The sequence below is a fragment of the Bos indicus genome, chromosome 5, assembly GCF_029378745.1.
Source record: "Bos indicus isolate NIAB-ARS_2022 breed Sahiwal x Tharparkar chromosome 5, NIAB-ARS_B.indTharparkar_mat_pri_1.0, whole genome shotgun sequence".
Classification (NCBI taxonomy): domain Eukaryota; kingdom Metazoa; phylum Chordata; class Mammalia; order Artiodactyla; family Bovidae; genus Bos; species Bos indicus.
The window spans coordinates 115,911,512-115,936,646 of NC_091764.1; the positions used below are offsets into that span (position 1 = coordinate 115,911,512).

Below are 25,135 nucleotides of genomic sequence, written 5' to 3' on the forward strand. Positions count from 1 at the left end.
ATCAATGGAGACCAACCTTAAAATAATGCAGGTGTTGAAAATAGCAGTCAAGGATGTTCAGTTCAGTTTAGTTCAGTCACTCAGTCATGTCCGACTCTTTGCGACCCCATGAATTGCAGCACGCCAGGCCTCCCTGTCCATCACCAGCTCCCGGAGTTCACTCAGACTCATGTCCATTGAGTCAGTGATGCCATCCAGCCATCTCATCCTCTGTCGTCCCCTTCTCCTCCTGCCCCCAATCCCTCCCAGCATCAGAGACTTTTCCAATGAGTCAACTCTTCGCATCAGGTGGCCAAAGTATTGGAGTTTCAGCTTTAGCATCATTCCTTCCAAAGAAATCCCAGGGCTGATCTCCTTTAGAATGGACTGGTTGGATCTCCTTGCAGTCCAAGGGACTCTCAAGAGTCTTCTCCAACACCACAGTTCAAAAGCATCAATTCTTTGGCACTCAGCCTTCTTCACAGTCCAACTCTCACATCCATACAGAGCAGCTATTATACACACCCTTGAGTTCATAAAGGAAAATATGCTTAAAGTAAATGAAAAGAGAAGAAATCACACTGAAGAACAAAAATAGAAACCTTTAAAAACAGGGAAATTCTGTAAGACTATTTTTTACAAACAGAAAAGAAAAAGAAGCCCATTGGTGATGTTTAACAGGAGAATGGAGATGATAATACAGGAACTTCTATTATTTTTTTGAGGAACTTCCCTGGCAGTCCAGTGGTTAGAACTCTGTGCTTCCTCTGCAGAGGGTGCAGGTTCTACCCCTGGTTGGGGAACCAGGATCCCGCATGCCACGTAGCAAGGTCAGGAAATAAACGTGAAGTCAGTGACCGTGGATTTGGAAGTGACGCGCACAGTGACTCTCTGGGGCTGATGTGAGCTGCTCTGACACCAGCGCCATGCTCCTAGAGGTGGCCCACCCCAGGCTGCCCCTGCACCCCGCCCCGCTTTCTGGGCAATGCCTCCACCTCGAGGAGCCCAGCAGTGGAGGTCGTGGGGAACCCTCCTCCTGACTTAACCCCGGGGAGTGGGGGAAGCTGGGGGTGGAAGCACCACCACACACACCCTCCTGGGGCCAGCCTTCCCCCGCCTGGCTTCCCAATCCCGCAGGGACCTGCCTGATGCTACTGGAAGCAGTGGGTCTCTGCCACCTGATGACAACAGGGACCCGATCAGAGCTGCCTGTGGGTAGGTGGGAGTCAAAACCAGGAATTCTTGGAGTGGGTGCTGGGGCCTCGCCAAACAAGAGGTAGCCGGTGAGGGTAGCAGAACCCACGGCCAGCACCTAGCTCTCTCTGCGGCCTGGTGTGGGGTCCTCCCGGGGGACCAGAGGCAGGGGGTAGGGGCAGGGTGAGCAGCAGCCGCCCGAAGCAGGACAGACTGAGGCTGGGGTGGCCCAGCAGGGTGGTCTCACAGTCTCAGGTTGCAGCCACCTCCTGCTCAGACTTCTCCCTGGGGTGTACCTGGGGAGCCCCCAGCCACACCTTGAGCTGCTGCACAGGGGAGGGCAGGACATCGAGGTGGGGACCAGGAACCCCTGAGTAGCTTCACCAGACCCTGCAGGTGCTGTTCTCGGGGAGCCCCAGGGGGTCTGGGAGATGGGTGGGAGCACAGCAGAGTCTAGTTTTAGGAGTGCTGCCCACCACCATGGGACCCGCAATCTGGGCTGAAAGTGCGGGGAGGGGCAGCGTGTGGTCAGGGACGCTTGGCCAGCCTGTGCCCCTTCATCTGTCCCCTCACACTCAGTAGAGTCACCTGGGGGCCAGGTCACCATCTGCAGCCCCCGACTGGCCAGCTAGCCAGGTCCAGAGTGCACGTGCCTGCGACTAGGTTGGGGCGGCTTCCAGCCATCCACACGGGCCCCATGTGACCAAGTGTCTAGCGTCCAGAGAGGCAGAGTGTCCAGGAACCACAGACTGGAATAAAGCCACCTGCTGGCCGTGTGACCTGGGTGTGTCCCCCTCTAGGTCCTGGCGCTTCAAGTCCCCTGGGAGGGGCTGACGTGTCAGAGCAGGTCCCAGGAAGGAGGCAGGTGGGGTGGGCACACAGTTGGCCGTCAGGGAACGGGGTCTTGGGCAGGACGTCACTACATGGGCTGTGCGGGGGTAGATGAAGCCAGGGGGGCAGCCCTGGGTGGTCCTGAAGGGAGAAACCTCCAAGAAGCAGATCTCAGAATACCCGTGGAAGGTGTCTGTTATGGGTTGTGTCCCCCACAAAAGACACTGAAGTCCCTAGCCCCCCAGTATCTGTGAATGTGATCTGATTCAGAAGTAGGATGACACAGTTTATGTGTGACCACTGGGGAGATCCCAGCACAGACACATGGAAAGCTGGGAGGTGGGACGAGGCCCATGGGAACGCACGAGTGGGGGCCACACACACACGGACCCACCCGCAGTGTTCAGTGATTGCCCAAAAGCAGAGCCGACGCGGCCTGACCGGTCAGCCCGGGCAGGGGAGCGGGTGGGGGCGGGAGCAGGAGGCGCTGGCTGCAGCAGGCCCCGCTGGGAACTCCAGCAGACAGTCACTTTGTCCTCCACCCCATTCTCTGGCCACAGCTGACTGTCCGTCGATGGGCTCCTCACCCAGCTGGACCAACCAGAGGCCTCTACATCACATCTGGAGCAAGGATGCAGGCGGTCTGGCTTCCCAGTGTGACTAAGACCTGGGGCGGTTGTGGGACCCTGGGGCCATGCTGCCCAGGAGGCAGAGACAGGGGTCTTGTGGATCCTGAGAGGAGGAGGAGGGGGAGGAGGGAGGGAACAGTGTGCACGTGGCCCCTGGCTCCGCACGGAGCCTGCTCTGGGCTTCTGTTACTTGCGATTGTCAATCCTGGCCCTAAAAGGGGTGCCTGCACCCACCCGGGGTTGGGGGATCTGTGCGTGGTAGCCCCGCCCAGGGTTCTTTCTTCCTTCCTTCCCTTGAGGTGGGATGAGGGCAGGACTCTGACCTTTACCCCCTCCAATCCCCATCTCCCTGCCCCCCCGACCCCGTGCTCCCCAAGGCCTCTCTGTTGAAGGCAAGGAAACAAACCACAGGGCTCTGAAACCATCCATCGAGTTTAATGCATCGTACAGAAGGAAACTACATCGGCGTATTCAAGACAAACACTGCTTCTCTATCCTCACTAGCCATCGGACGGCCCTCCCTGTCCAAAAAAAGCTAAGTCTCAAGACACATCGGCAGCTACCCCTCCCGGGTCCAACCTTTCACATCCTCCCATTAACAATTTTTTCAAAAACATAATTCAATCCGTCCGAGAAGAAAAACCAACCAACTGGAAAAAAAAAAAAAAAAAAAAGGAACCTGAAAACGTTTACATCGCAAGCCACGCGGTAATGCATAATTGGCATCTCGAGTAACCAATATATAAGACGTGTGTCTCACAGTTCACTTTGTTCATCAATAAAAGAATATAAAAATCTTGTTCAGCCCAGTGTTAAGTGTATCAAAATAGATCTGTATCGTACAGCACAGTTTCTCCCGGAGTCGTGGAAATGACAGGAGGGACCGTTGGCGGGCTGTGTGGGGCGCCGGCCAGCCTCCTTGCTGCGCACCCGGCATATGCGTGCGTGTGTGCGTGTCTGGGGCCACGTGTGCGCACGCACACGTGTGCACTGCGATCGGCACCGTGTGATATGCTGGGGGTGGGAGCCCCGTGGCTCCCAGATGCTCATCCTGTTGTGTTAAGTTCTAAGTCCCTCGGGGACTGGAGAAGCCGCAAGGCTTGACAAGCCTGCACAGCCCACCCCAGACACAGGAGCCCTTTGACGACGGCGGGCGCCCTCCCTCCGCTTTTGGGGCGACTGCAAGAAGAGGGACCCCCCCAGTCTCCCGAGGCCACTGGTCTCTCCCTCCCCCCTCCCCCCACTTCTTAAAAGCCGCTCTGGGCCCCTCTGGTTTGGCAGCCTCCCCCTCCGCCTGAGGGGGCTCCTGTTCATCCCTGGCAGCGGAGACCCCGGTGAGCGGGAAGCAAAGTCACCAAGTCCCCTTCACATTAAATTATCTCACAATAAAAACGCCATACAAAAATGTAAAGTTATTTTTTTGGCATAGTGTCTGTACTGGCAAGAAAAGAGGAATGGGATATCTTATCGGCTCTTCGAAAGGAGAAAAGAAAAGGCTTCGGTCGTTAAGTTGAACGATTCAACCCCAGGTGGAAAACCTGCCAAACGCCTCCCCAGCATGGCTGCGGCTCCATCTCGCCCAGAGCCACCGAGGGCAAGATGAACCCAGAAAGTCAGCAGAGGCGGGGAGGAGGCGTGCAGCGAAGGTACCCCCGAGGCCAGGGGCCAGACAGAGGCCCGGCCGACAGCAGCGTCCGACCCTCGGGAGCGTCCTTCAAGTTAGCTGCGATTCTCAACGCTAGTAACACTGATGATGGGGGCCGGGCGTCTGGAAGGCCTGGCGCGCCTGGCGGCCCCGTGAGGTCGGGCGGGCGGGCGGGCGGGCGGCGGAGTCTACCTAGGTTTGCTACCCACCTCTCGCTCCAACTAGCTCTACTACTCAGCTACGTCGTGACCTCGGCTCCCCTCCCACAAGCATGTAGGGTGCCTCGGCCCTTCTGTCGGGCGCGGGGCTGACTCGAGGCCGAGGAGACAGCTGTGCCCAGAAGCCCGAGGCCTGGACAAGCCCCCCAGCGGTGGGGAGCTGACTCTGCACCCCGAGCTGGACTCTGGACGTCCTGTCTGACCGGAAGCGGGCAGGACTCCATCCCCAGAGTCCTGGCTCTGGGACTCTCATTCAGCTCCTCCTCCCTTCTTTCCTGTCTCTGTCTGGTTTTAGGTTTGACTGAAATTCATAGTGTGTATGAATTAAGGCTGACAGAACCCGCAGGTCTTGCAAGCAGGGTCCCAGTGACTTTCCGCGGGTGTGAAGATGGGTCCCTTGGGGGTCAGTTGTGCCCCTGGGGGTGCTGGAGGGCAGAGTGCATGGCTGCTGTTGAGGGCTTGGTCCAGGGCCCTGCCACCAGTGGGGCGGGGCTGGTGGTCGTCATGGTGACCTGGAGCATCTGATCACCCTGTATCAGTCTAAGGAGGGCCCGCAGGCGGTCCAAGGACGACTGGGTGCCCCTCTGCCGGGCCAGCAGGCTTGTCTTGAGCTCCAGGCATTTCTGTTCAGGGAAAGTGTCAGAGAGAACAGTCTCAGCATTTAGCAATGCATGCCACCCGGGGCAGCCCCTTCTCCCAAAGTCCCTCCCTTCCCTCGCAGAGGCTGAAAGAAAGGAAGAGGGCCTCACACACCAGCTAGAAGCGAAAAACGGAATCCAATGGCAGTCAGATCCACAAGAGAAGTTGGTTTAGGACTCAGGGCTGGAACTGGTGTGTGTGCAGGGATGTGGGAGTGTGCTCCCTGTGGCTGGGGGGCTCCCAACTGACCACACCGTCCCCGCCTCCTGCTGGAGGAAGCTCGGAGCCTGCTCTGGCTCAGCTGCAACCCCTGGGAAAGACCTTGAGCTTGTTGGGCAGGTCTTTCCTCTTTCTCTTGCCTGCTGTGTTCACGGCTTTTTCTAGCCCTTTAGGTTTCATGGCATCACAGTACAGTGGTTAAGCACTGAGGCCTCAAGTTAGAGTTTGAATCATTTGCTGCTTGGGCAAATAACTTCAACTTCCTGAGACTATGTCCAAAACGCCAAGATGGGAACAATCACAGGGCCTCTTCATAGAGTTATTGAGAGGATTAAATGAAATACAACATTTAAGAAGTTTCTACCAGGGCCTGACACTGCTGTCACCATCATCGCCACCAAATTCATCACCATCACCACCATCACCACCATCATCACCACCAGCATCACCACCATCACCATCATCACTACATCATCACCATCACCACCAGCATCACCACCATCATCACCATCATCACCACCAGCATCACCACCATCACCACCATCACTACATCATCACCATCACCACCACCACCAGCATCACCACCTTTTGCCACCACGCTACAGAGAAGAAACCATCATGCTGCCTTTATACAAGAAGAAACTGAGGTTCAGAGATAGGGCCTTTCTGAGGTCACAGAGCTGAGAAGGAGCAGAGCCAGATGTCCCGTGCCTTGATAACTACGTGTGTCCTGAGTCACAGAGCTGCCCTCTCCACCTGCTGACTCCCTGAACGACGCTGGTGAGTCTGCCCTCTTCTGGGGCCTCAGTAACCGGACAGTAACACTTTGATCTGCAATATCCCGTGGTCCCCCGGCAGACCCCGCCCGCCCTGCACACCTTCACGGCCGAGGCCAGGCGCCGGTCTCGCTCCTCCAGTTGCTGGCGCTCACTCTGCAGCTCACTGCCCCTCTGCAGCAGCTTCTGCTTCTCCTCTTCTTTAACTAGGAAAGAGGAAGGACTAGGAAAGGGCCTGGATCCCAGGCCCCACCGGGAACGGCAGGTAAGCTGGGGCTGGGCCGTGGCTGAGCAGGAGAGGCAAGAAGAATCCTAGGTCCATCCCTAGGGGTCACTCTGGCCACAACCTCCTGCAGGAGCCACAGGCTCTTGCCGGATGCTCAGGGGCTGAAATTCCACCTCCGCAGTAACTGCCCTGCACGCAGGATTAGTCCAAGGCTCCCTCTGTTCAGAGCTTTGGATCAGAGCAGCCTCTGCTGGGCTCAAAGTGAGTTCAGCAGTCTGAGGGCGGGGTTGAACAGAAGGGCGTCTCTGCCCCTTCCCAGCTGCCCCGATGTCTCACCTGTCTTGTGGGTGACGTAGGAGTGCACGATGGCCAGCATCCCGGTCCAGGGCACACCTCCATCTTTCTTTAAGGCCTGGAGGGCAGATGGGGGACTGAGCCAGCAGGCAGCCCAGGGCCCGCCACGCTCCGGCTGAGGAACCTGAGGCGGGGGGACGGGGGCGACAGGGGCACGGGCACGAGCTCTCTGGGCTGCCACACCCCCCTCTCCTCAGGTCCCCACAAAACCCAGTATGATGGGAACTCAATGTTTCCTAAAATAAAGAGGCTTCCTCATTGAAATAAAGAGGATTCCGCAATGATTTTACAAGTAACACATTCTATAGAAAAGTGTACTTTTAGAATAGCACTGAAACTTCCCACCACCCAGCCACACACAAGATTAACACTTGCAAGAATTTTCACCCAAGTTTTCTATTCTGCACCCTGTTTTTCTCAGTCAGATGGCTGATGATCAAACTAAACAGCAGCTACAAAACCTGTTTTTATTTTATTTTTAGTTTTTGAAAACGTAACCCCACATAGTGAACAAGTCCCAAAGAATTCCAAATTCCTTGTTAAAAAAAATCATTTTCAGTGACTCCATAATATCTCACTGAGTAAAGTGCCGGAATCTATTTCACTAACTCTTTGGTGGGGAAACCAGGCTGTTCCTATTTTATTATCTTTTATAAAGAAAAGCTGAGGGACTTCCTTCTGTACAGAACTTTACTTATATTGAACTGTTCCGTAGGTTCTATTCCTCAAAGCAAGACACCGGGTTTAAAAGGTGTACACATTTTTAAGGTAACGTCTAAGAGTGCTCATTTCACCACATCATTGCCAGAAGGGAATGTTATCGTTTTTGCTAATTTGATGGTTTTTCATTTGCATGTTGCTGTCAGTGAGAACTGGGCTTCCCTGGTGGCTCAGCTGGTGAAGAATCTGCCTGCGATGCAGGAGACCTGCGTTTGATCCCTGGGTTGGGAAGACCCCCTGGAGAAGGGAAAAGCTACCCACTCCAGTATCCTGACTTGGAGAATTCCACGGACTATATAGTCCACGGGGTCGCAAAGAGTCGGACACGAATGAGCGACTTTCTAATGTGTTAACTGGTGCTATTTTTTGTGGTTTGTGTTATTAGTACACTAAGTTGGATCGCTAAATCAGCTGCAGAGGGACACCTCTGCTCGCTCTATACCCATGTCCTCAACCGGCAGTGTCTGAGATGGCCATGACGGGGGCTGTGATTGGCATCTACTGGGTGAGGCCAGGGACACCACTGAACACCCTACAGGGCATAGGACAGCACCCCCCAACAGATTATCCTGTCCCAAAGGTCAGCTGTGCTGAGGTTGCAAAGCCTGGTTCTCTACCCAGCCCCTCTTCTTGCACCTCTGCCTCTCACCCCGCCCCAGCCTGGCCCTCCCCGTCTCTGCTCACGGTGGGGATGACCCAGGAAGCAGGGACGGTTTGAGCAGCCTCAGATGTTGTGCCCGGTGAGGGAGGGCCCTGCAGTTCAGGGAGGTGGTGAAGGTGAGGGTTGGGTCACCCACACACAGACACAGCCTCCCGTACCTTCTGCTGGCATTTGGGGCACACCCACACGCCCTTGGGTGCTGTCTTGAGGGGCGGGTCCAGGCAGCTGAGGTGGTAGGCCCCCGGGCACGTGCCGCACGGCTGCAGGTTGGTCCCTCGCTTGCAGGCAGCACAGAGCTCATCGTGGGTGATCTCGTTCTGGAAGAGACGGGACGGTGGGAGGCAGGTCAGCGGGCTGGGAGTAGGGGCGGGGGGCAGGCAGCTGCCACCCCGACCTGCCTGGGACCCAGCTCTTCTGCCAGGGTTTTCAGCAGCTCTGGGAGACAGGACTAAGCCCTGATGACGGGGGATAATGAAGTGAGCGCGGGCCTGCAAACCAGGAGGCGGAGCATCCCGGTCTCCTGCCTCAAAGCCAAGGCCCCCCCAGGCCTGTGGGCTCCATGTAGCAGGACTCGGGCTCAAGGCAGCTCCTGTCCCCATGCCCCGGCTGGCCAGGCACAGAGTGGCTGTGGACAAACGCTACCCCCGCCGGCATGGACTTGCGACACCGCAGGGTTAGTGCTGCAAACAACACGGTCTAATGGAAATGTCATCACATGTTGGTTTTTAGTGGCTTGACTGTGGCATGAAGGGACTGGAAGTTTAGAATCAGGTCTGAAACTGAGTAAAGGAAAACACTGAATAAACTCTGAAGACGTGCCCACAAGTAAGGTTGTGACCAGCAAGCATCCTGGGAAGCAGGGACGTAGTGTGTGCGAGCTGAGTGGGGCTTCACAGGGTCATGGAAATGTAGGTGTGTGGGGGGGACCCTGAGACCCGAGTCCAGTCCCTAATGAGGTGGGGAATGAGGCCCAGAGAGGGCCAGCTCTGCCCAAGGTCACACCGTGAGGCCAGACAACCCCCTGGCACTCAGCATCAGCTGCTTCCATGTGGGCTGTCACGGCTCCAGGGGTCCCTGTGTCCGGAGGGCTCCTGCTTGAACTGTGGGCTGAGCCCCGTGGTGATGCCCGACTCTGTGGGGCATGCTGGAAAGTGGACTGGTGCTGTACAAAGCCCTCAGCACCGAGGGTGGAGCCCAAGGCCCTCTGCTCCATCTCACAGCAGCAGGACACTGGGGCCCCGGCCCCTTGCCAGGAGTGACCCTACCTGGACTCTGTGGAAAGCATGTCCCACCCACCCAGGTGTGAGACCAAGGGACACGTACCTTCCAGCAGGGGTCCTCATTGGCTAGCACAGGGAAGAAGGGCGGAGAACATGTTAGTGGCCATGGGGAGCACCGATCAGGACTAGAGTCCACAAGACCCAGGGTGTAAGGGAATATTACAGGCCCCAGTGACTCCTGGGTCCTCACCTGGGGCATGCTGGGAGTATCTCAGGTCCCAGTGACTCCTGGGTCCTCACCCTGGGCATGCTGGGATTATCTCAGGCCCCAGTGACTCCTGGGTCCTCAGGGCATGCTGGGAGTATCTCAGGTCCCAGTGACTCCCGGGTCTTCACCCTGGGCATGCTGGGAGTATCTCAGGCCCCAGTGACTCCTGGGTCCTCACCAGGGGCATGCTGGGAGTATCTCAGGTCCCAGTGACTCCTGGGTCCTCACCAGGGACATAGGCCCCAGTGACTCCTGGGTCCTCAGGGCATGCTGGGAGTATTTCAGGCCCTAGTGATTCCTGGATCCTCACCAGGGGCATGCTGGGAGTATCTCAGGCCCCAGTGACTCCTGGGTCCTCACCAGGGGCATGCTGGGAGTATCTCAGGTCCCAGTGACTCCTGGGTCCTCACCAGGGGCATGCTGGGAGTATCTCAGGTCCCAGTGACTCTTGGGTCCTCACCAGGGACATGCTGGGTGTATCTCAGGTCCCAGTGACTCCTGGGTCCTCACCCTGGGCATGCTGGGAGTATCTCAGGCCCCAATGACTCCTAGGTCCTCACCCTGGGCATGCTGGGAGTATCACAGGCCCTAGTGACTCCTGGGTCTTCACCAGGGACATAGGCCCCAGTGACTCCTGGGTCCTCACCAGGGGCATGCTGGGAGTATCTCAGGTCCCAGTGACTCCTGGGTCCTCACCCTGGGCATGCTGGGATTATCTCAGGCCCCAGTGACTCCTGGGTCCTCAGGGCATGCTGGGAGTATCTCAGGTCCCAGTGACTCCCGGGTCTTCACCCTGGGCATGCTGGGAGTATCTCAGGCCCCAGTGACTCCTGGGTCCTCACCAGGGGCATGCTGGGAGTATCTCAGGTCCCAGTGACTCCTGGGTCCTCACCAGGGACATAGGCCCCAGTGACTCCTGGGTCCTCAGGGCATGCTGGGAGTATTTCAGGCCCTAGTGATTCCTGGATCCTCACCAGGGGCATGCTGGGAGTATCTCAGGCCCCAGTGACTCCTGGGTCCTCACCAGGGGCATGCTGGGAGTATCTCAGGTCCCAGTGACTCCTGGGTCCTCACCAGGGGCATGCTGGGAGTATCTCAGGTCCCAGTGACTCTTGGGTCCTCACCAGGGACATGCTGGGTGTATCTCAGGTCCCAGTGACTCCTGGGTCCTCACCCTGGGCATGCTGGGAGTATCTCAGGTCCCAGTGACTCTTGGGTCCTCACCAGGGACATGCTGGGTGTATCTCAGGTCCCAGTGACTCCTGGGTCCTCACCCTGGGCATGCTGGGAGTATCTCAGGCCCCAATGACTCCTAGGTCCTCACCCTGGGCATGCTGGGAGTATCACAGGCCCTAGTGACTCCTGGGTCTTCACCAGGGACATAGGCCCCAGTGACTCCTGGGTCCTCACCTGGGGCATGCTGGGAGTATCTCAGGTCCCAGTGACTCCTGGGTCCTCACCCTGGGCATGCTGGGATTATCTCAGGCCCCAGTGACTCCTGGGTCCTCAGGGCATGCTGGGAGTATCTCAGGTCCCAGTGACTCCCGGGTCTTCACCCTGGGCATGCTGGGAGTATCTCAGGCCCCAGTGACTCCTGGGTCCTCACCAGGGGCATGCTGGGAGTATCTCAGGTCCCAGTGACTCCTGGGTCCTCACCAGGGACATAGGCCCCAGTGACTCCTGGGTCCTCAGGGCATGCTGGGAGTATTTCAGGCCCTAGTGATTCCTGGATCCTCACCAGGGGCATGCTGGGAGTATCTCAGGCCCCAGTGACTCCTGGGTCCTCACCAGGGGCATGCTGGGAGTATCTCAGGTCCCAGTGACTCCTGGGTCCTCACCAGGGGCATGCTGGGAGTATCTCAGGTCCCAGTGACTCTTGGGTCCTCACCAGGGACATGCTGGGTGTATCTCAGGTCCCAGTGACTCCTGGGTCCTCACCCTGGGCATGCTGGGAGTATCTCAGGCCCCAATGACTCCTAGGTCCTCACCCTGGGCATGCTGGGAGTATCACAGGCCCTAGTGACTCCTGGGTCTTCACCACGGACATAGGCCCCAGTGACTCCTGGGTCCTCACCAGGGGCATGCTGGGAGTATCTCAGGTCCCAGTGACTCCTGGGTCCTCACCAGGGACATAGGTCCCAGTGACTCCTGGGTCCTCAGGGCATGCTGGGAGTATCTCAGGTCCCAGTGACTCCTGGGTCTTCAACCCTGGGCATGCTGGGAGTATCTCAGGCCCCAGTGACTCCTGGGTCCTCACCAGGGGCATGCTGGGAGTAGCACAGGCCCTAGTGACTCCTGGGTCCTCACCAGGGGCATGCTGGGAGTATCTCAGGTCCCAGTGACTCTTGGGTCCTCACCAGGGACATAGGCCCCAGTGACTCCTGGGTCCTCAGGGCATGCTGGGAGTATCTCAGGCCCCACCGATTCCTGGGTCCTCACTCAGGGCATCATGGAAGTAAACATCTCTGCCCTGGTCATGGCCAGAACCCATCAAAAAATAGGTTCATCGTGGCCCCTAAGCTCCCTGAGGAACATGGCAGCAGCGAGCTGTCCAGTGGAGAAAACATTGTTCCAGGGACCCCTCAAAGTGGCTCACTGACAACTCATTTTCAACCATAACCCACTTCCATTCCGGTAAGGGATGGCCAAACCACATAATTTAATGATCACAAAAATAGTCTTCTTCCTAATTTCTGGAAATTATATAGTATAGTGGGAAGAACAGCTCCTGTGTGTGCACCGCACTCGACATTACACAGAGCTGCCTCATTCACCTGCTGTCCCTGGCCCAGCTCTGAGAGGCCGGCACTGTCATGGGCCGGTTTTATACAGACCAGCAAACCGAGGCTCAGGGAGGTCATGTGATAGATGAGGGCAGCAGTGTGCAGAGGGCCCAGGGAGCCATGACGCGCTGCCCACAGAGAGCAGCTGTCCGGCCGCGGCTGTGGACGGGGCAGGCTGGGTAGCTGGGCGGTGGCCAGCGGAGTGAGGTGTGGCCCACCCAGCCCCACAGCAGCCCTGCAGGAGAAGCGCTTACCTCTTGCTGTGAGGAACAGGGGTGTGTTGAGATAGTTGGACGCCAGTCGCTTCCTCTGCAGAGACAGAAAACCAAATCGAATCACAGGGGGCCCTCCTCGGTTGACACAGACCCAGCCCAGGACTCACCCGGGACAGGGTCCCCACCCTGGGCTCTGGACTCCAGCTGGACACCCGAGACCAGGGGCAGAAATGGGGACATGGGCATGGGGGAGGGGAGAGGCAGGTCAGCCAGGGCAAAAGCCAGCAAAGGCTCTGCCCGATGGGGCCATCGTGGCTCCCGTGGGCAAGCCTGCGTCATTCAGGAAGGACGGCTAGAGGTGTCCAGGTAGGGCAAATCAGTAACAAAGCGGACATCTGGCCGTCCATCTGTCTGCCTCCTGAGTCTTCTTTCTCAGCAGCTTCTGGGCTCAGGTTGGGAAACGAAGTGTACTAGGGATTGGCTCCCCAAACCCCACTTCTTAGCATGAGGCCCAGGAACCTGACAACAAAGAGTGACCCTTGGCTCATCACGTGTAAATGGAAGAAGTCTCCAGTACATTCCAGAAGGTGACTTTAGTCCTGGGCTTTACAACTACAGGCCACGTGGGTTCAGACCCTGGTGGTTCAAGGTGGCTTTGGCTGTGGCAAGACGATGCCTGTAGACTTGAATGACGGGTTGTAAACCTGTCTCTCTCAACATGTTTGGGCCGTGTTCAGTGTCTAGAGAGACCCATGGAACTACATGTTGTCAGGGCTTAAGGTCACAGGGCTTTGCATCAGCTCCTAATTCGCTAATCAGGTCATTTCCGGTCAAGGCCACAGACTTCGGAGATGAGGGTATGGCCTGGCCCCCAGAGCAGGGGGCACGTCCATCGCGAGCACAACCAAGGGACGGTGCCCATTCTGTACAGAGGACACGCAGTTTCCGTGGCTGGAGCTGGAGGAACAGCTTGGTGCCTCTCACAAATGGGATACAGCGTGCTCAGAAAGTCGAGGGGGGAAGTGAGCGGGTGTGAACATGCGTGTGCTCTGAGCGGGAGTCGGGAGGGTACCAGCGAGGACAGGCAGGTGGGCTGGGGAGCCGGCGACAAGGACACAGGGCGCTCTCCCCACAGGGCACCCGCAGGCGTCCCCGCCCGGTGAGGTCCAACTGGTGAGCCGCAGACGTGGGACAGCTGGCTCCGACTCAAGAACTCCCCAGGGGGAAGCCAGCGCACCGTCCGCCTGTCCTCCTCTGGGCCCTGCAGGGCCTCGCTGGCCTCCGCGACGTGCCAGGGCCTGGGGCTCCCCTTCAGGGGGCTGCCCAACTCCAGGGCCCTCATGAAACAGCTTCCCTTTCAGGGCAAGATTCCAGGGCGTTTTTCGCAGGAAAGCCCGAGCATCTGCAGCCCCGGCAGACCTGGCTTCTGAGAGATGACATCTGGATTCAAGCCGAGAATGCTGAACTCTGATGTGCACGGGCAAGGCAATCCCATTCTGGATTCAGTTCCTCCCTGGGAACGTAATGCTGGGAGGGGCTGGGTGCTCCCTGGGCTGCCCTTAAACGGCATCACTGACTGGCGCTCAGGGACTCTCATCACCCCCTAGTAGGGCTGCAGCCGACCTCGCCTTGGGGGTGGGGAGTGTGTTGGATGGGATTTGGATGAAGGGGGCATCCCCTCCCTTGGAGTTAACTGTCACACCCTATTTGACCAGTTTCGGCTATCTGAGGGGAGTGTGCGCTGCCCACCATTAAGAAGCAGTCTAGAGCTGGGGTGCCGCTACGTGAAAGGAACTGGGGCTCAGGGGGTTAGGGGAGGGGAAGGTGGGCACGCCAGGCCAGGTCGCTCCTTGCTGGCCTCGCGTCTCCACCCAGAAGGAAATCACTGAAGTCACGGCCACTCCCTCTCCTCCTCCAGCCAACCCTCTCCCCAGCCTCGCTTGGCCCAGCCCCTCCCAGGCCCTCTTCTCTGTGGCTTCTCTTGAGTCAGGAGCTAGGGCTGAGCCCGCCGGGTCCCCGGAGGACCAGGGCCCAGCACTGCCTGCGACCAGCCCTCATGCCGGATCACCGGGACGAAGAAGCAGGGAGCCGGCTGTGACCTGCATCCAGCCCCAGCCCCGGGGCAGCCCGCCTGAGAACCTGCTGACATGGCGGTCCTCTGCCTCACCAGATTCTGAACCCAGGAGGTCAGGGCTGTTCACTGTCACGCTCTGAGCTCTAATCAGGAGGGGCAGGTGAGGAGGCCGGCCCCGCGGAGCCTCCCCCACCCCTCACCCCGTGTGCGGATGGCGGGCCCCTCACCTCTGTCTCCAGGAGGCCGCTGTAGGCAGGGTTGGCTGTGCTTCTCCGCTTTCGCTCCTGGCGTTTGCTCTGGATCTCTGGAAAGGCCCAGATGCAGAGGTTACAGGAATCTTCCTGCCCTGGGAGCCCTGGACTCATCCTCTACAAACCCTGGGCACTGCCTCCTGCACCGCAGCCCCTCTGCCCAGCATCTGGCCGCAGAGTGGCCCTGAGTGGGCCGGGGGCCCCAGCGTCGTTCGCTCTGAGGCAGGACACAGCTGCTGGCCTCAGGGTGAAGGACCAACTGGGCGGAGGGTGGGGGATACCCAGAGTCCAGGCACCTGCTCTCAGCACGGCCCCAAGTGCCATCCTCCAGCCTGGGGACGCCTCTCTTGGGACCTTAGGACAGCTGGTGCCTGATGGTCAGACTGCGGCCAGACTGAGCTTCGGAGTAAGGCTGAGTGCTCCTGGGAAGGCAGGTGCCCGCCCTGCTCAGGCAGCCCGGCCCTCACGACAACAAACACAGTCCTCCCTACGGGGCCTGGCGGGGCGAGCCTCCTGCAGTTCGAGAACTGGGTTTTCCCTCCTTTTCTTTCTCCCTTTTGCTTTGACTGCCAGGTGGGCCCTGTCTCTCCGTCTGTAGCTGTTTTGACATTATATCCTAGTCTCTGTTTCTCGGATCGGATTTCTCCTTTGAAACTGTCCCAATATTATTTGTGTTTCCCGTAAGGCACCTCAGACCCTGTGCAGAAGTTAGGATCCAAATAAACACAAATAAAAAAATATTTGGGTATCATGGGCAGGAGGGAGCAGAGTTTGCAAAATGAGAACTGTTTATACAAATTATAATAATCGCAAATGGATTCGCAGAGTGCTTTTAGCTCAGTTGCCATGACAACCCTGCGAAGTCCAAGTCTGAGGAAGTGGTTTTCCTCAAGTCATAGATGAAGAAACTGAGGTTCCGAGTGGGGAAGAAGTTGGCCCAGGGTCACCCAGCTCCAAGCAGCATGGCCAAGACTTGAACACCGGACTTCTGACATGACTGTTTGGGCCAGTTCCACCATCCCAGGCTGCCTCCACGGCTCCAAAGACAGAGCAGAAATGGCTCTCGAAGGCCGCCATGCACAGCCAGATTCCCTACACTCAAGTTCAAGCAGGAGGATTCAGACATGAACAGAACTCCTTCCAAGAAGGCAGGGGGGCCATGAGAGGAGGGGTCCTTGCATGGGACATCCCCACGGGGGTCAGGTCCATGTGGCAGGGTATCTGAGTGGCCGGACCACGCCCCTGTCCCTTCCCACCACCTACACCCCAGCTGCTGCCAGAGACCAAGTCAGACCCAGGGAACGCAAGGGGAGGTGGCCGTGGAAAGGCCTGGACCCACCTCCAGGGCACGTTTGACTCGGCCATGCATGGGGTGGTCTGGTCAAGGCCCTTCCCTCCCCTGGCTTCAGTGCTGTCCTGGAGATGACCTTCACCTGAGATGAGAGCTAGTCAGTGCCTCGGGCACTGGGGTATTCAATTCACTCCCTCCTGTCCCTCAATTTTAAGGAGGAAGAGCAATCTAGCTTTCCTTCCTGAATCCAGGTCTCCCTGAGGTGCAGGGGTGTTCTCACTTTATAAAATGTCTTTAGCAGTGAGGCCGGAATCATGGAAAAACACTCTGGGTCATGAGTCAGGAGACATGGATGCCATCCTGGGCCTGATAGTGACTAGCTGTGTGACCTTGAGCAAGTGAATCAATGTCTCTGGCCTCCGCTTCCCCACACGTGCCACAAGACGGTTGGCTTTATGCTTTCTGCTGCTGCTGCTGCTAAGTCGCTTCAGTTGTTTCCGACTCTGTGCAACCCCATAGACCGCAGCCCACCAGGCTCCCCTGTCCCTGGGATTCTCCAGGCAAGAACACTGGAGTGGGTTGCCATTTCCTTCTCCAATGCATGAAAGTGAAAAGTGAAAGTGAAGTCACTCAGTCGTGTCCGACTCTTAGCGACCCCATGGACTGCAGCCCACCAGGCTCCGCCCTGAGATTCCAGGACGATGCACAGAGCTAATCTGCAATTGCTCTCATTGGTAAAGTCAAACGGCACCCACAGTGTCACGATGATCTGTCTACTCAACGTGCTGGCTTCCACCGACCCGTCTGGGGGCGGACATGAGTCCACAGGCCAACTTGACAGAAGGGAAGGTGGCTGCTGCTCCTCTTGGTTCTATCCAACAATCCCAGGAGGAAGAGTTGGCTATTATCCCATTTTATAGATGGAGAAACTAAGGCCCAGAGAAGCTGGGTGACTTGCCCAAGCTTGAGCTGTCAGTCATGGCAGAGCTGGGCACCCCGATCTTATCACTTCACGGTGCTGCCTCCAACTAGGGGGCAGAGAACCCACAAAGTCCCTCCACTGACACACAGAGGGTTCTGTGCAGAGTCAAGCCGGGAGAGCGGGTGGGCTCCTTGGTCTCAGTGATGACAACCAGGCACTCAGCACTGACCTCGCAGAAGGTGGGTCACATCTGACCGAGAATTTGAGACCCACTGCTTCTGTCTGATGCCAAGTCAGACCTGACCCACCCACCCAGCAGCCAGGCCCAGCCCCACCGAGGGTCCTCACCTTCCAAGTGCTCCGTCGTCACCAGGCCCAGCGCCACCATGAAGGCGATTTTCTGAGGGAAGGCAAGAGAAAGGTTAACCCAGCTTTTCTATTTGGGGGTTTCCTTAGTTTTTTATCTAATGCTCTTTTGCTGTTCCAGGATCCCACAAGACATGAGTCATCCTGTCTCCTTAGCTCCTCTGGGCTGTGACAGTAATCACAAACTACAAATTTCCAGTTGTATGATAAATAATGTACAGCATTGTGACTAGAGCCAACAGTACCATACTGTAAATGTGAAGGCTGCTGAGAGTGGATTTGAAAAGTAAGTGTTCATCACACAAAAATAAATAACCATGGAGGTAACAATGGATAACAATGGACACACCAACTGCAATTCCTGTGGTGCTCCTGTTGCAATATATACGTATCTCAAATCACTATGTTGTGCACCTTAAACTCACACAAGGTTATATGCCAATTACATCTCGATAAAGCTGAAGAACATTTTTAAAAACAAGGGGTGGTGACTTGGTTATTTCTGGTGAATTGTAGAAAGATCCTTCTAGCTGCAGAGAGGAACCATCTAGGGGCTGGGAGCCTGGGTAGAGGGGAGGCAGGGACGAGGGCAGTGGCAGCAGGGGTGGCAGAGGGAAGGAGCATCTGCCTGCTTGGGTCTTGCCCAGACAGGTGGCCCAGCTGTGGCTGGGGGTGTGGCCTGGGCTGTGGCTGGGGGTGTGGCCTAGGCTGTGGCTGGGGGTGTGGCCTAAGCTGTGGCTGGGGGTGTAGCCTAGGCTGTGGCTGGGAGTGTGGCCTAGGCTGTGGCTGGTGGGGTGGCCTAGGCTGTGGCTGGGGGTGTGGCTGCGGCTGGGGCTGGGGGTGTGGCTGCAGCTGGGGCAGGGGGTGTGACCTGGGGTGTGGCCTGGGCTGGGGCTGGGGGTGTGGCCAGGGCTGGGGTTGACTTGTGGCCAGGGCTGGGGCTATGTCTAGGGCTGGGGCTGTGGCCAGGGCTGGGGCCAGGCTGGAATGGGGCCAGGACTCCTACTCTAGCTGCCATTCCATGAGGCACTAATGTGAGAGTGCCTCAAACTAATGTGAGAGACTAATCTGAGAGTGACCAGCTTGGTCAGATGCTGCCTGAGGCCAGGGAAACGAATAGCACAGAAAAGGCCAGGCTCTGTCCTGAAGAAGCCAGGGACTTTAGGACAGGATGGAATCCACCAAGCCTGGGGCAGGAGCCAGGCGTCCAGGGTCTGTCCCGGCTGAGTGCACAGCCCAGTGACCGTGGACACGCCGACCTCTCTGAGCCCGTCTCCTCGTCTGTACAGTGAACGCTGTCATTTCTGCCCCATCCACTTCGCAGAGCAGCTGGGAGGATGCAGGCAAGCAGGGGAGGAAGTGCAGTTAGTGGTAGAGGGTCGCTCAGCAGGGAAGCGGGGTGTTACTGCCCCAGGTCCCTTTGATGCCTTGTGAGGGTGCTGTTGCGTCGTGTTCCCGAGCCCAGCTCATCTCACAGGCAGCCGTGGGCTCCAAAGAAAGTGTGTGTGCGGGTGTACAGACACTGGTACCTCAACAGCCACTGCCCCGGAAGCCACCACACAGCTGAGCCTTACCAGCCCGTCAGTGTCTCTTTAGCCCCAATCCACGCCCACCCCCGGCCCTCCGAGTCCTCGACTGGTGCATCTGGGCACATTTCTGGGGCAGCTGCTGCTCTGGCCTCCAGCACTGTTGACTTAGGTTCTTCACAAACAGGTTCAAAGGCCACTGAGAAGCCTGCGTCTATGCAACACAACAGCTCCCAGCCTTCTTCTAAAAGCAACTTTAATAAGGATTTTTACACCAGGACGTGTTGTAATTGCAAGTTCTATTTAAGTCATTACATGTATTTACACTAATTATGTAGTTAGATGTAATTATACTAATTGTATAAATGCACAATAATTGACTAAGATATACTTTGAAAGAACAAAGAAAAGCCACCCAGAGAACCTTCCTGAATATTAAGGGTGCAGAGAACCCCATCGGAGGACAGAAGGGTGCTCATGGGAGCTTGAGCTGTGAGCTGGCCCCTCAGCCCCACCTCGCATACAGTGGGTGCTCATTCATTACCACCAAATACAATGGACTGCTCTCTTGAGACAAGATTGGGCCTGAAGCCACAGAGCAGACTAGCTGCATCTCAACCTTGGTGAGTAGTCCACTCTACCAATTCCCAGCAGACTTTCTGGATGTGTCAAAGGGCAATAACCAAGTCACTCTCCTGCTCAAAGACATTCCATGGCTCCCTACTACCCAAGGAATGGAGTTCCTCCTTGGCCACCTGCATCCAGGTCTTCCAGAATCAGCCTCCAACGTCCATCTTTAACCCCATGTTGAGAAGTTCTCAGTAGCATCATTGACTCAGTGGACGAGTTTGAGCAAACTCCAGGAGATGGTGAAGGACAGGGAAGCCTGGCGTGCTGCAGTCCATGGGGTCACAAAGAGTCGGACACAACTGAGTGACTGAAGAACAACATCTAGAAATTCTCACCCACACGTGCTACCCAGGGTCCAAAGAGACCGGCTGATTTTCCAGGTGTGCTGAGTCCTCTCCCCATGTCTGTGTGACTGCCTAGGCAGTGTCCTCCAGCTGACATGCCACTCGTCCTTCTCCTGAAACCGTCTGTGTTCCCATCTCCGTGGTCACACCCCTCCCCTCCAAGGCCTTCTCCCTCTCCTGTGTGTTAAGTCGCTTCGGTCGTGTCTGACTCTTTGCGATCCCACAGACTGTAGCCCGCCAGGCTCCTCTGTCCATGGGATTCTCCACGCAAGAATACTGGAGTGGGTTGCCGTGCCCTCCTCCAGGAGATCTTCCTGACCCAGGGATCACACCCGCAGTTCTTGATTTCTCATGCATTGGCAGGCGGGCTTTTTACCACTAGCACCACCTGGAAGCCCTCCTTCTCCCTGGATCTCCCACAGCTCAGAATTTGTAATTCTCTGACAACACCTGCCATTTGTTCTAACCCAGGTTCAAGTCCAAATGGCCATGCCTGTGTCTGGCGGTAGGAGTGAGCATCCTCGAGCCTGGACTAACTACACCTGCCCAGTCTCACTGTCCCCATCCTCAGCCCAGAGCCTGGCCTGCAGCAAAGGCTGAGATGTGATTGGCAAATAAGTGACTGGATGAACGGATGAATGACTTCTTTAGATGACAGAGCTCTGATAAAAAGACTCAACAGGAGCTGGAGGAGCCCAGGGGGATCTGTTGGTGGTAGGCGGTCAGGGAAGGCTGCCTGGAGGAGATGGTTTCTGAAGGTGATCTTGTAAGACAAAACAGTCAGTAGGGAGAGGAACCAGGGCCAGGTAGGGGCAGTCACAGGGAAAAAGGCCCAGAGGGGGTGATTTTGGCCCAAGACAGCTGAGGATGCCAGCAGGAACACAAGGACACCACCTGCTGTGACCAAAAGTTCAGTAAACAGCTGACTTTTAGGTCCTGCAGGTCCTCCTGGGCTGCCTTCAGTCATTCAGGAACAGTGGGGTGGAGGGAGGAGCAGGACTGCTTCAGGGTCACGTGCTGCCAAGAGCAGGGCTGTCCCTGGACAGGGGTCCTGAGGACAGGGGGACGGGATGGGGGGACAGCCGGGCTCGGGGGTGCGGAGTAACAGCCAGCAGCGCCCAGGCACGCTTTCGGGACCCCAGCGGACACAGACCGTGGGATCCTCCCAACAACGCTGCTGGGAAGGCAGACTCACCCTCCCACCTCACAGACGAGGAAGCAGACGTGATGCCCTCCCCCCACGGCACTGGGAGGGCAAGCCAGGCAGACTGGGCCAGGGTCAGAGCTCAGCACTGCCCCACACAGCCCCTTAGCCGGCAAGTCTGGGACACACAACAGCGGGACCTGGGCTCACGGGCCCGGTCTCCACCCTAGCCCATGTGGGGCACGTCCTACAGCGGCTCCTACACCACCGCCACCCACCTCGGGGTTCTCCTGGCTCGAGGGCCGCTCTTCCTTCCTCTTGTTGCTGGCCTGAGCCCCCCGATTCGGCTCCTCCGTGGGCGCCCGCGACTCTGTGGTGTTCTCGGGCTGTGGCTGCACTTGAGACTGAATGATGATGACCTGGAAGATGGGGTGGAGGGGTGAGGGGGTCCGGAGGGGCCCCACGGGCAGGGACTACAGGGTGGAGGGGTGATGGGGATGGAGGGGACCCACGGGCAGATTACAGGGTGGAGGGGTGAGGGGGAGCTGGAGGGGCCCCACGGGCAGGGACTATGGGGTGCAGGGGTGAGGGGAGCTGGAGGGGCCCCACAGGCAGGGACTACGGGGTGGAGGGGTGATGGGGATGGAGGGGACCCACGGGCAGATTACAGGGTGGAGGGGTGAGGGGGAGCTGGAGGAGCCCCACAGGCAGGGACTACAGGGTGGAGGGGTGAGGGGGAGCTGGAGGGGCCCCACGGGCAGGGACTACGGGCTGGAGGGGTGAGGGGAGCTGGAGGGGCCCCACAGGCAGGGACTACAGGGTGGAGGGGTGAGGGGGAGCTGGAGGGGCCCCACGGGCAGGGACTACAGGGTGGAGGGGTGAGGGGGAGCTGGAGGGGCCCCACGGGCAGGGACTACGGGGTGGAGGGGTGAGGAGAGCTGGAGGGGCCCCACGGGCAGGGACTACAGGGTGGAGGGGTGAGGGGGAGCTGGAGGGGCCCCACGGGCAGGGACTACGGGCTGGAGGGGTGACGGGGGGGCTGGAGGGGCCCCACAGGCAGGGACTACAGGGTGGAGGGGTGAGGGGGAGCTGGAGGGGCCCCACGGGCAGGGACTACAGGGTGGAGGGGTGAGGGGAGCTGGAGGGGCCCCATGGGCAGGGACTACGGGGTGGAGGGGTGAGGGGAGCTGGAGGGGCCCCACGGGCAGGGACTACAGGGTGGAGGAGTGAGGGGGAGCTGGAGGGGCCCCACAGGCAGATTACAGGGTGGAGGGGTGAGGGGGAGCTGGAGGGGCCCCACAGGCAGGGACTACGGGGTGGAGGGGTGATGGGGATGGAGGGGACCCACGGGCAGATTACAGGGTGGAGGGGTGAGGGGGAGCTGGAGGGGCCCCACAGGCAGGGACTACAGGGTGGAGGGGTGAGGGGGAGCTGGAGGGGCCCCACGGGCAGGGACTACGGGTGGAGGGGTGAGGGGAGCTGGAGGGGCCCCACGGGCAGGGACTACAGGGTGGAGGGGTGAGGGGAGTTGGAGGGGCCCCACAGGCAGGGACTACAGGGTGGAGGGGTGACGGGGGGCTGGAGGGGCCCCACGGGCAGGGACTACGGGGTGGAGGGGTGACGGGGGGGCTGGAGGGGCCCCACAGGCAGAGACTATGGGGTGGAGGGGTGAGGGAGAGCTGGAGGGGCCCCACAGGCAAGGACTACGGGGTGGAGGGGTGAGGGGGAGCTGGAGGGGCCCCACGGGCAGGGACTATGGGGTGGAGGGGTGAGGGGGAGCTGGAGGGGCCCCACGGGCAAGGACTTCGGGGTGGAGGGGTGAGGGGGGAGCCTACAGGGTGGAGGGGTGAGGGGGAGCTGGAGGGGCTCCCACGGGCAGGGCTGCAGAACCGGGGCCAAGTGTGTCCACCCTCTTCGGGCACGCGGCCTGGAATTGCGGGATCATAGAGGAATGAGGAGGGGGGAATCACAGAGGAGGCAACCAGGGCCTGAAAAGTCCTCAACTCCCTCCCTGCATCAGCAGGGACTCTCTTCCAGCCACCCACTCGGCCACACATTTTATTAGCTAGTTAATTATTCTTATGAATGAAACACTTCATCCATCGAGGCGTTATTCTTTTCCCACGGGTATTGATTCATTCAGCAACACAGTCTTTTTTTTCCTTTTTTTGGGAGGGGGTGCACACTGCAAGGCATGCGGGATCTTAGATTCTGACCAGGGATCGAACCCGTGCCCCCTGCAGTAGAGTCAAGGAGTCTCAACCCCTGGACCGTCTGGAAAGTCCCTAGCCACATAGTCTTCCACCCACGTATTCACTCCCTTTGCACCCCACCTTCTTCCCACACCGATTCATTCACTTGATCCCTCTTTCATACACCATTTATCCTACCACCGACTCATTCATTCATTTATAACCCCACCCCCATCCGCTCCCTTACTGATTCGTTCAGTCTCACTGTTCATTCACTCCTCTGCCCTCACTGCATCCATTCACTTGGCCACTTGATCATTCCGCCATCCGGTCACTCACGCTGCCCAGCCCCCCTTCACCTGGCCCCGAAGGGAGCCTGCCCTCCCTCACCTTGTTGTCGGCGCTGATGAGGAGGGGCTGGACTTTGACGCTGTCGCTGACCATGGACACGGCGGTGCTGGGGGCCATGGCGGCGGCATTGCTGGGGGCGGTGGAGATGATGGCGTAGGCCACCCCGGCGCCGCTCAGAGGAGAGCTGACGGCGGCGGGCTCGGGCAGGGCCCGTGGCTGGCTGCCGGGCGCTGGCACATGGCTCACGGTGTTGTTGGCGGTGGGAAGCGCGGGGCTGGGGTTCTTGATACTGACCACGGTGGCCTTCTGGAACGTTGGGGGCTGCTTGGGTGGCCGGTCCCGGCCCGGGGTGACGGGGAGGCTGTCTGGGATCAGAGTCTTTGGCCTAACCTGGGGAAGGGAGGGTGGGGGACATGGTCAGACAGACAGGCGGGATGCTGACAGGCCTGGCCAAAGAGCAGTCCTGAGCAGAGCCAGGACTTGGGGAAGACTCCAGAGCAGGGGCAGGGACGTGACCTGGCTCAGAGACCCCCGTGTTAGAGGAGAGGGGATGGTGGTGTAGAGACTGGGGACCTGCTTCTGGTACCACCTCCTCCAGGAAGCCCTCCCTGATCCTCAGGCAGGCTATGAGGTGCTATTCCCACAGCACCCTGGGAATCCTTCTAACTCAGGCTAATCACTCTGGGTTCACAGCATCTTGACTCCTTGTCTGTCCCCCTCCTGGAATCTGAACCTGCTGGGGACAGGACGCTGGTGAATTCAGCACAGGTGGGCATTCAGAGGGGCTGCCACAGGACAAGAGGGCCTGGGGCCCCTGCCCCTCACTGGGCTCTGGCTGAGGGCATCTGTGCAGCCTGTAGCCCCAGGACAGGCAGGAGCCGGCGTCACCTGGGCAGCTGGCAGCCCCTCGAGGCTCAGCAGCAGGTGCCCCACTAAGCTAAGTCCCCACCGGCAGGCTTCTGCTCCAGACCTGGCCCAGCTACAAAGGCTCTTGTGTCAAGGCTAGGGAGGCACTGGCAGCACCCTCTTTGCAGGAGAGGAGACTCCGCCCAGGAAGGTTGGAGGTCAGTTGACTGGTCCAAAGTGCTGAGCTCAGTCTCAGGGGCCCCAGAATGGATCCAGGGGCACCTGGCCCAGCATCTCCCAAATGCACCTACTTGTCCAGAGTTTCTCACGCTTTTCTTAACCGTGGCCCATGCTCAAAAGTCTTCATTACATCGTGATCCAGTCCGGAAACACACTCTGCCCACAAAACAGTGTTTCTGATGTGTCTGCTCTATTCTAGTCAAGCATAGCTTATTCCATTAAAAAAAAAAAAAAAAAATCCTGGTCATGACCCACTAAACTGATTTCTCAGTTCTTCAGTGTGTGAAAAAATGGGGTCTAGTCCAAATGGCACCCCACTCCAGTACTCTTGCCTGGAAAGTCCATGGGGTCACTAAGAGTCGGACACGACTGAGTGACTTC

General features: G+C 58.2%; 1 protein-coding gene across 2 annotated transcripts in view; it reads right to left on the reverse strand.

Annotated features, from left to right (window-relative positions):
* Positions 1–3,047: 3,047 nt before the first annotated feature.
* Positions 3,048–25,135, reverse strand: part of PHF21B (PHD finger protein 21B) — an 89,009-nt gene continuing 66,921 nt past the window's right edge. For both annotated transcript variants that reach the window (XM_019961952.2, XM_070790565.1), the window contains exons 4-13: positions 23,708–24,058; positions 21,404–21,544; positions 17,464–17,515; positions 14,879–14,955; positions 12,617–12,671; positions 9,415–9,437; positions 8,250–8,408; positions 6,693–6,768; positions 6,233–6,336; positions 3,048–5,119 (exon numbers count right to left, since the gene is read on the reverse strand). In XM_019961952.2, coding sequence (XP_019817511.2) covers positions 4,901–5,119; positions 6,233–6,336; positions 6,693–6,768; positions 8,250–8,408; positions 9,415–9,437; positions 12,617–12,671; positions 14,879–14,955; positions 17,464–17,515; positions 21,404–21,544; positions 23,708–24,058 — 1,257 coding nt within the window. In that variant the 3' untranslated portion in view covers positions 3,048–4,900. The remainder of the gene's footprint in view (positions 5,120–6,232; positions 6,337–6,692; positions 6,769–8,249; positions 8,409–9,414; positions 9,438–12,616; positions 12,672–14,878; positions 14,956–17,463; positions 17,516–21,403; positions 21,545–23,707; positions 24,059–25,135) is intronic.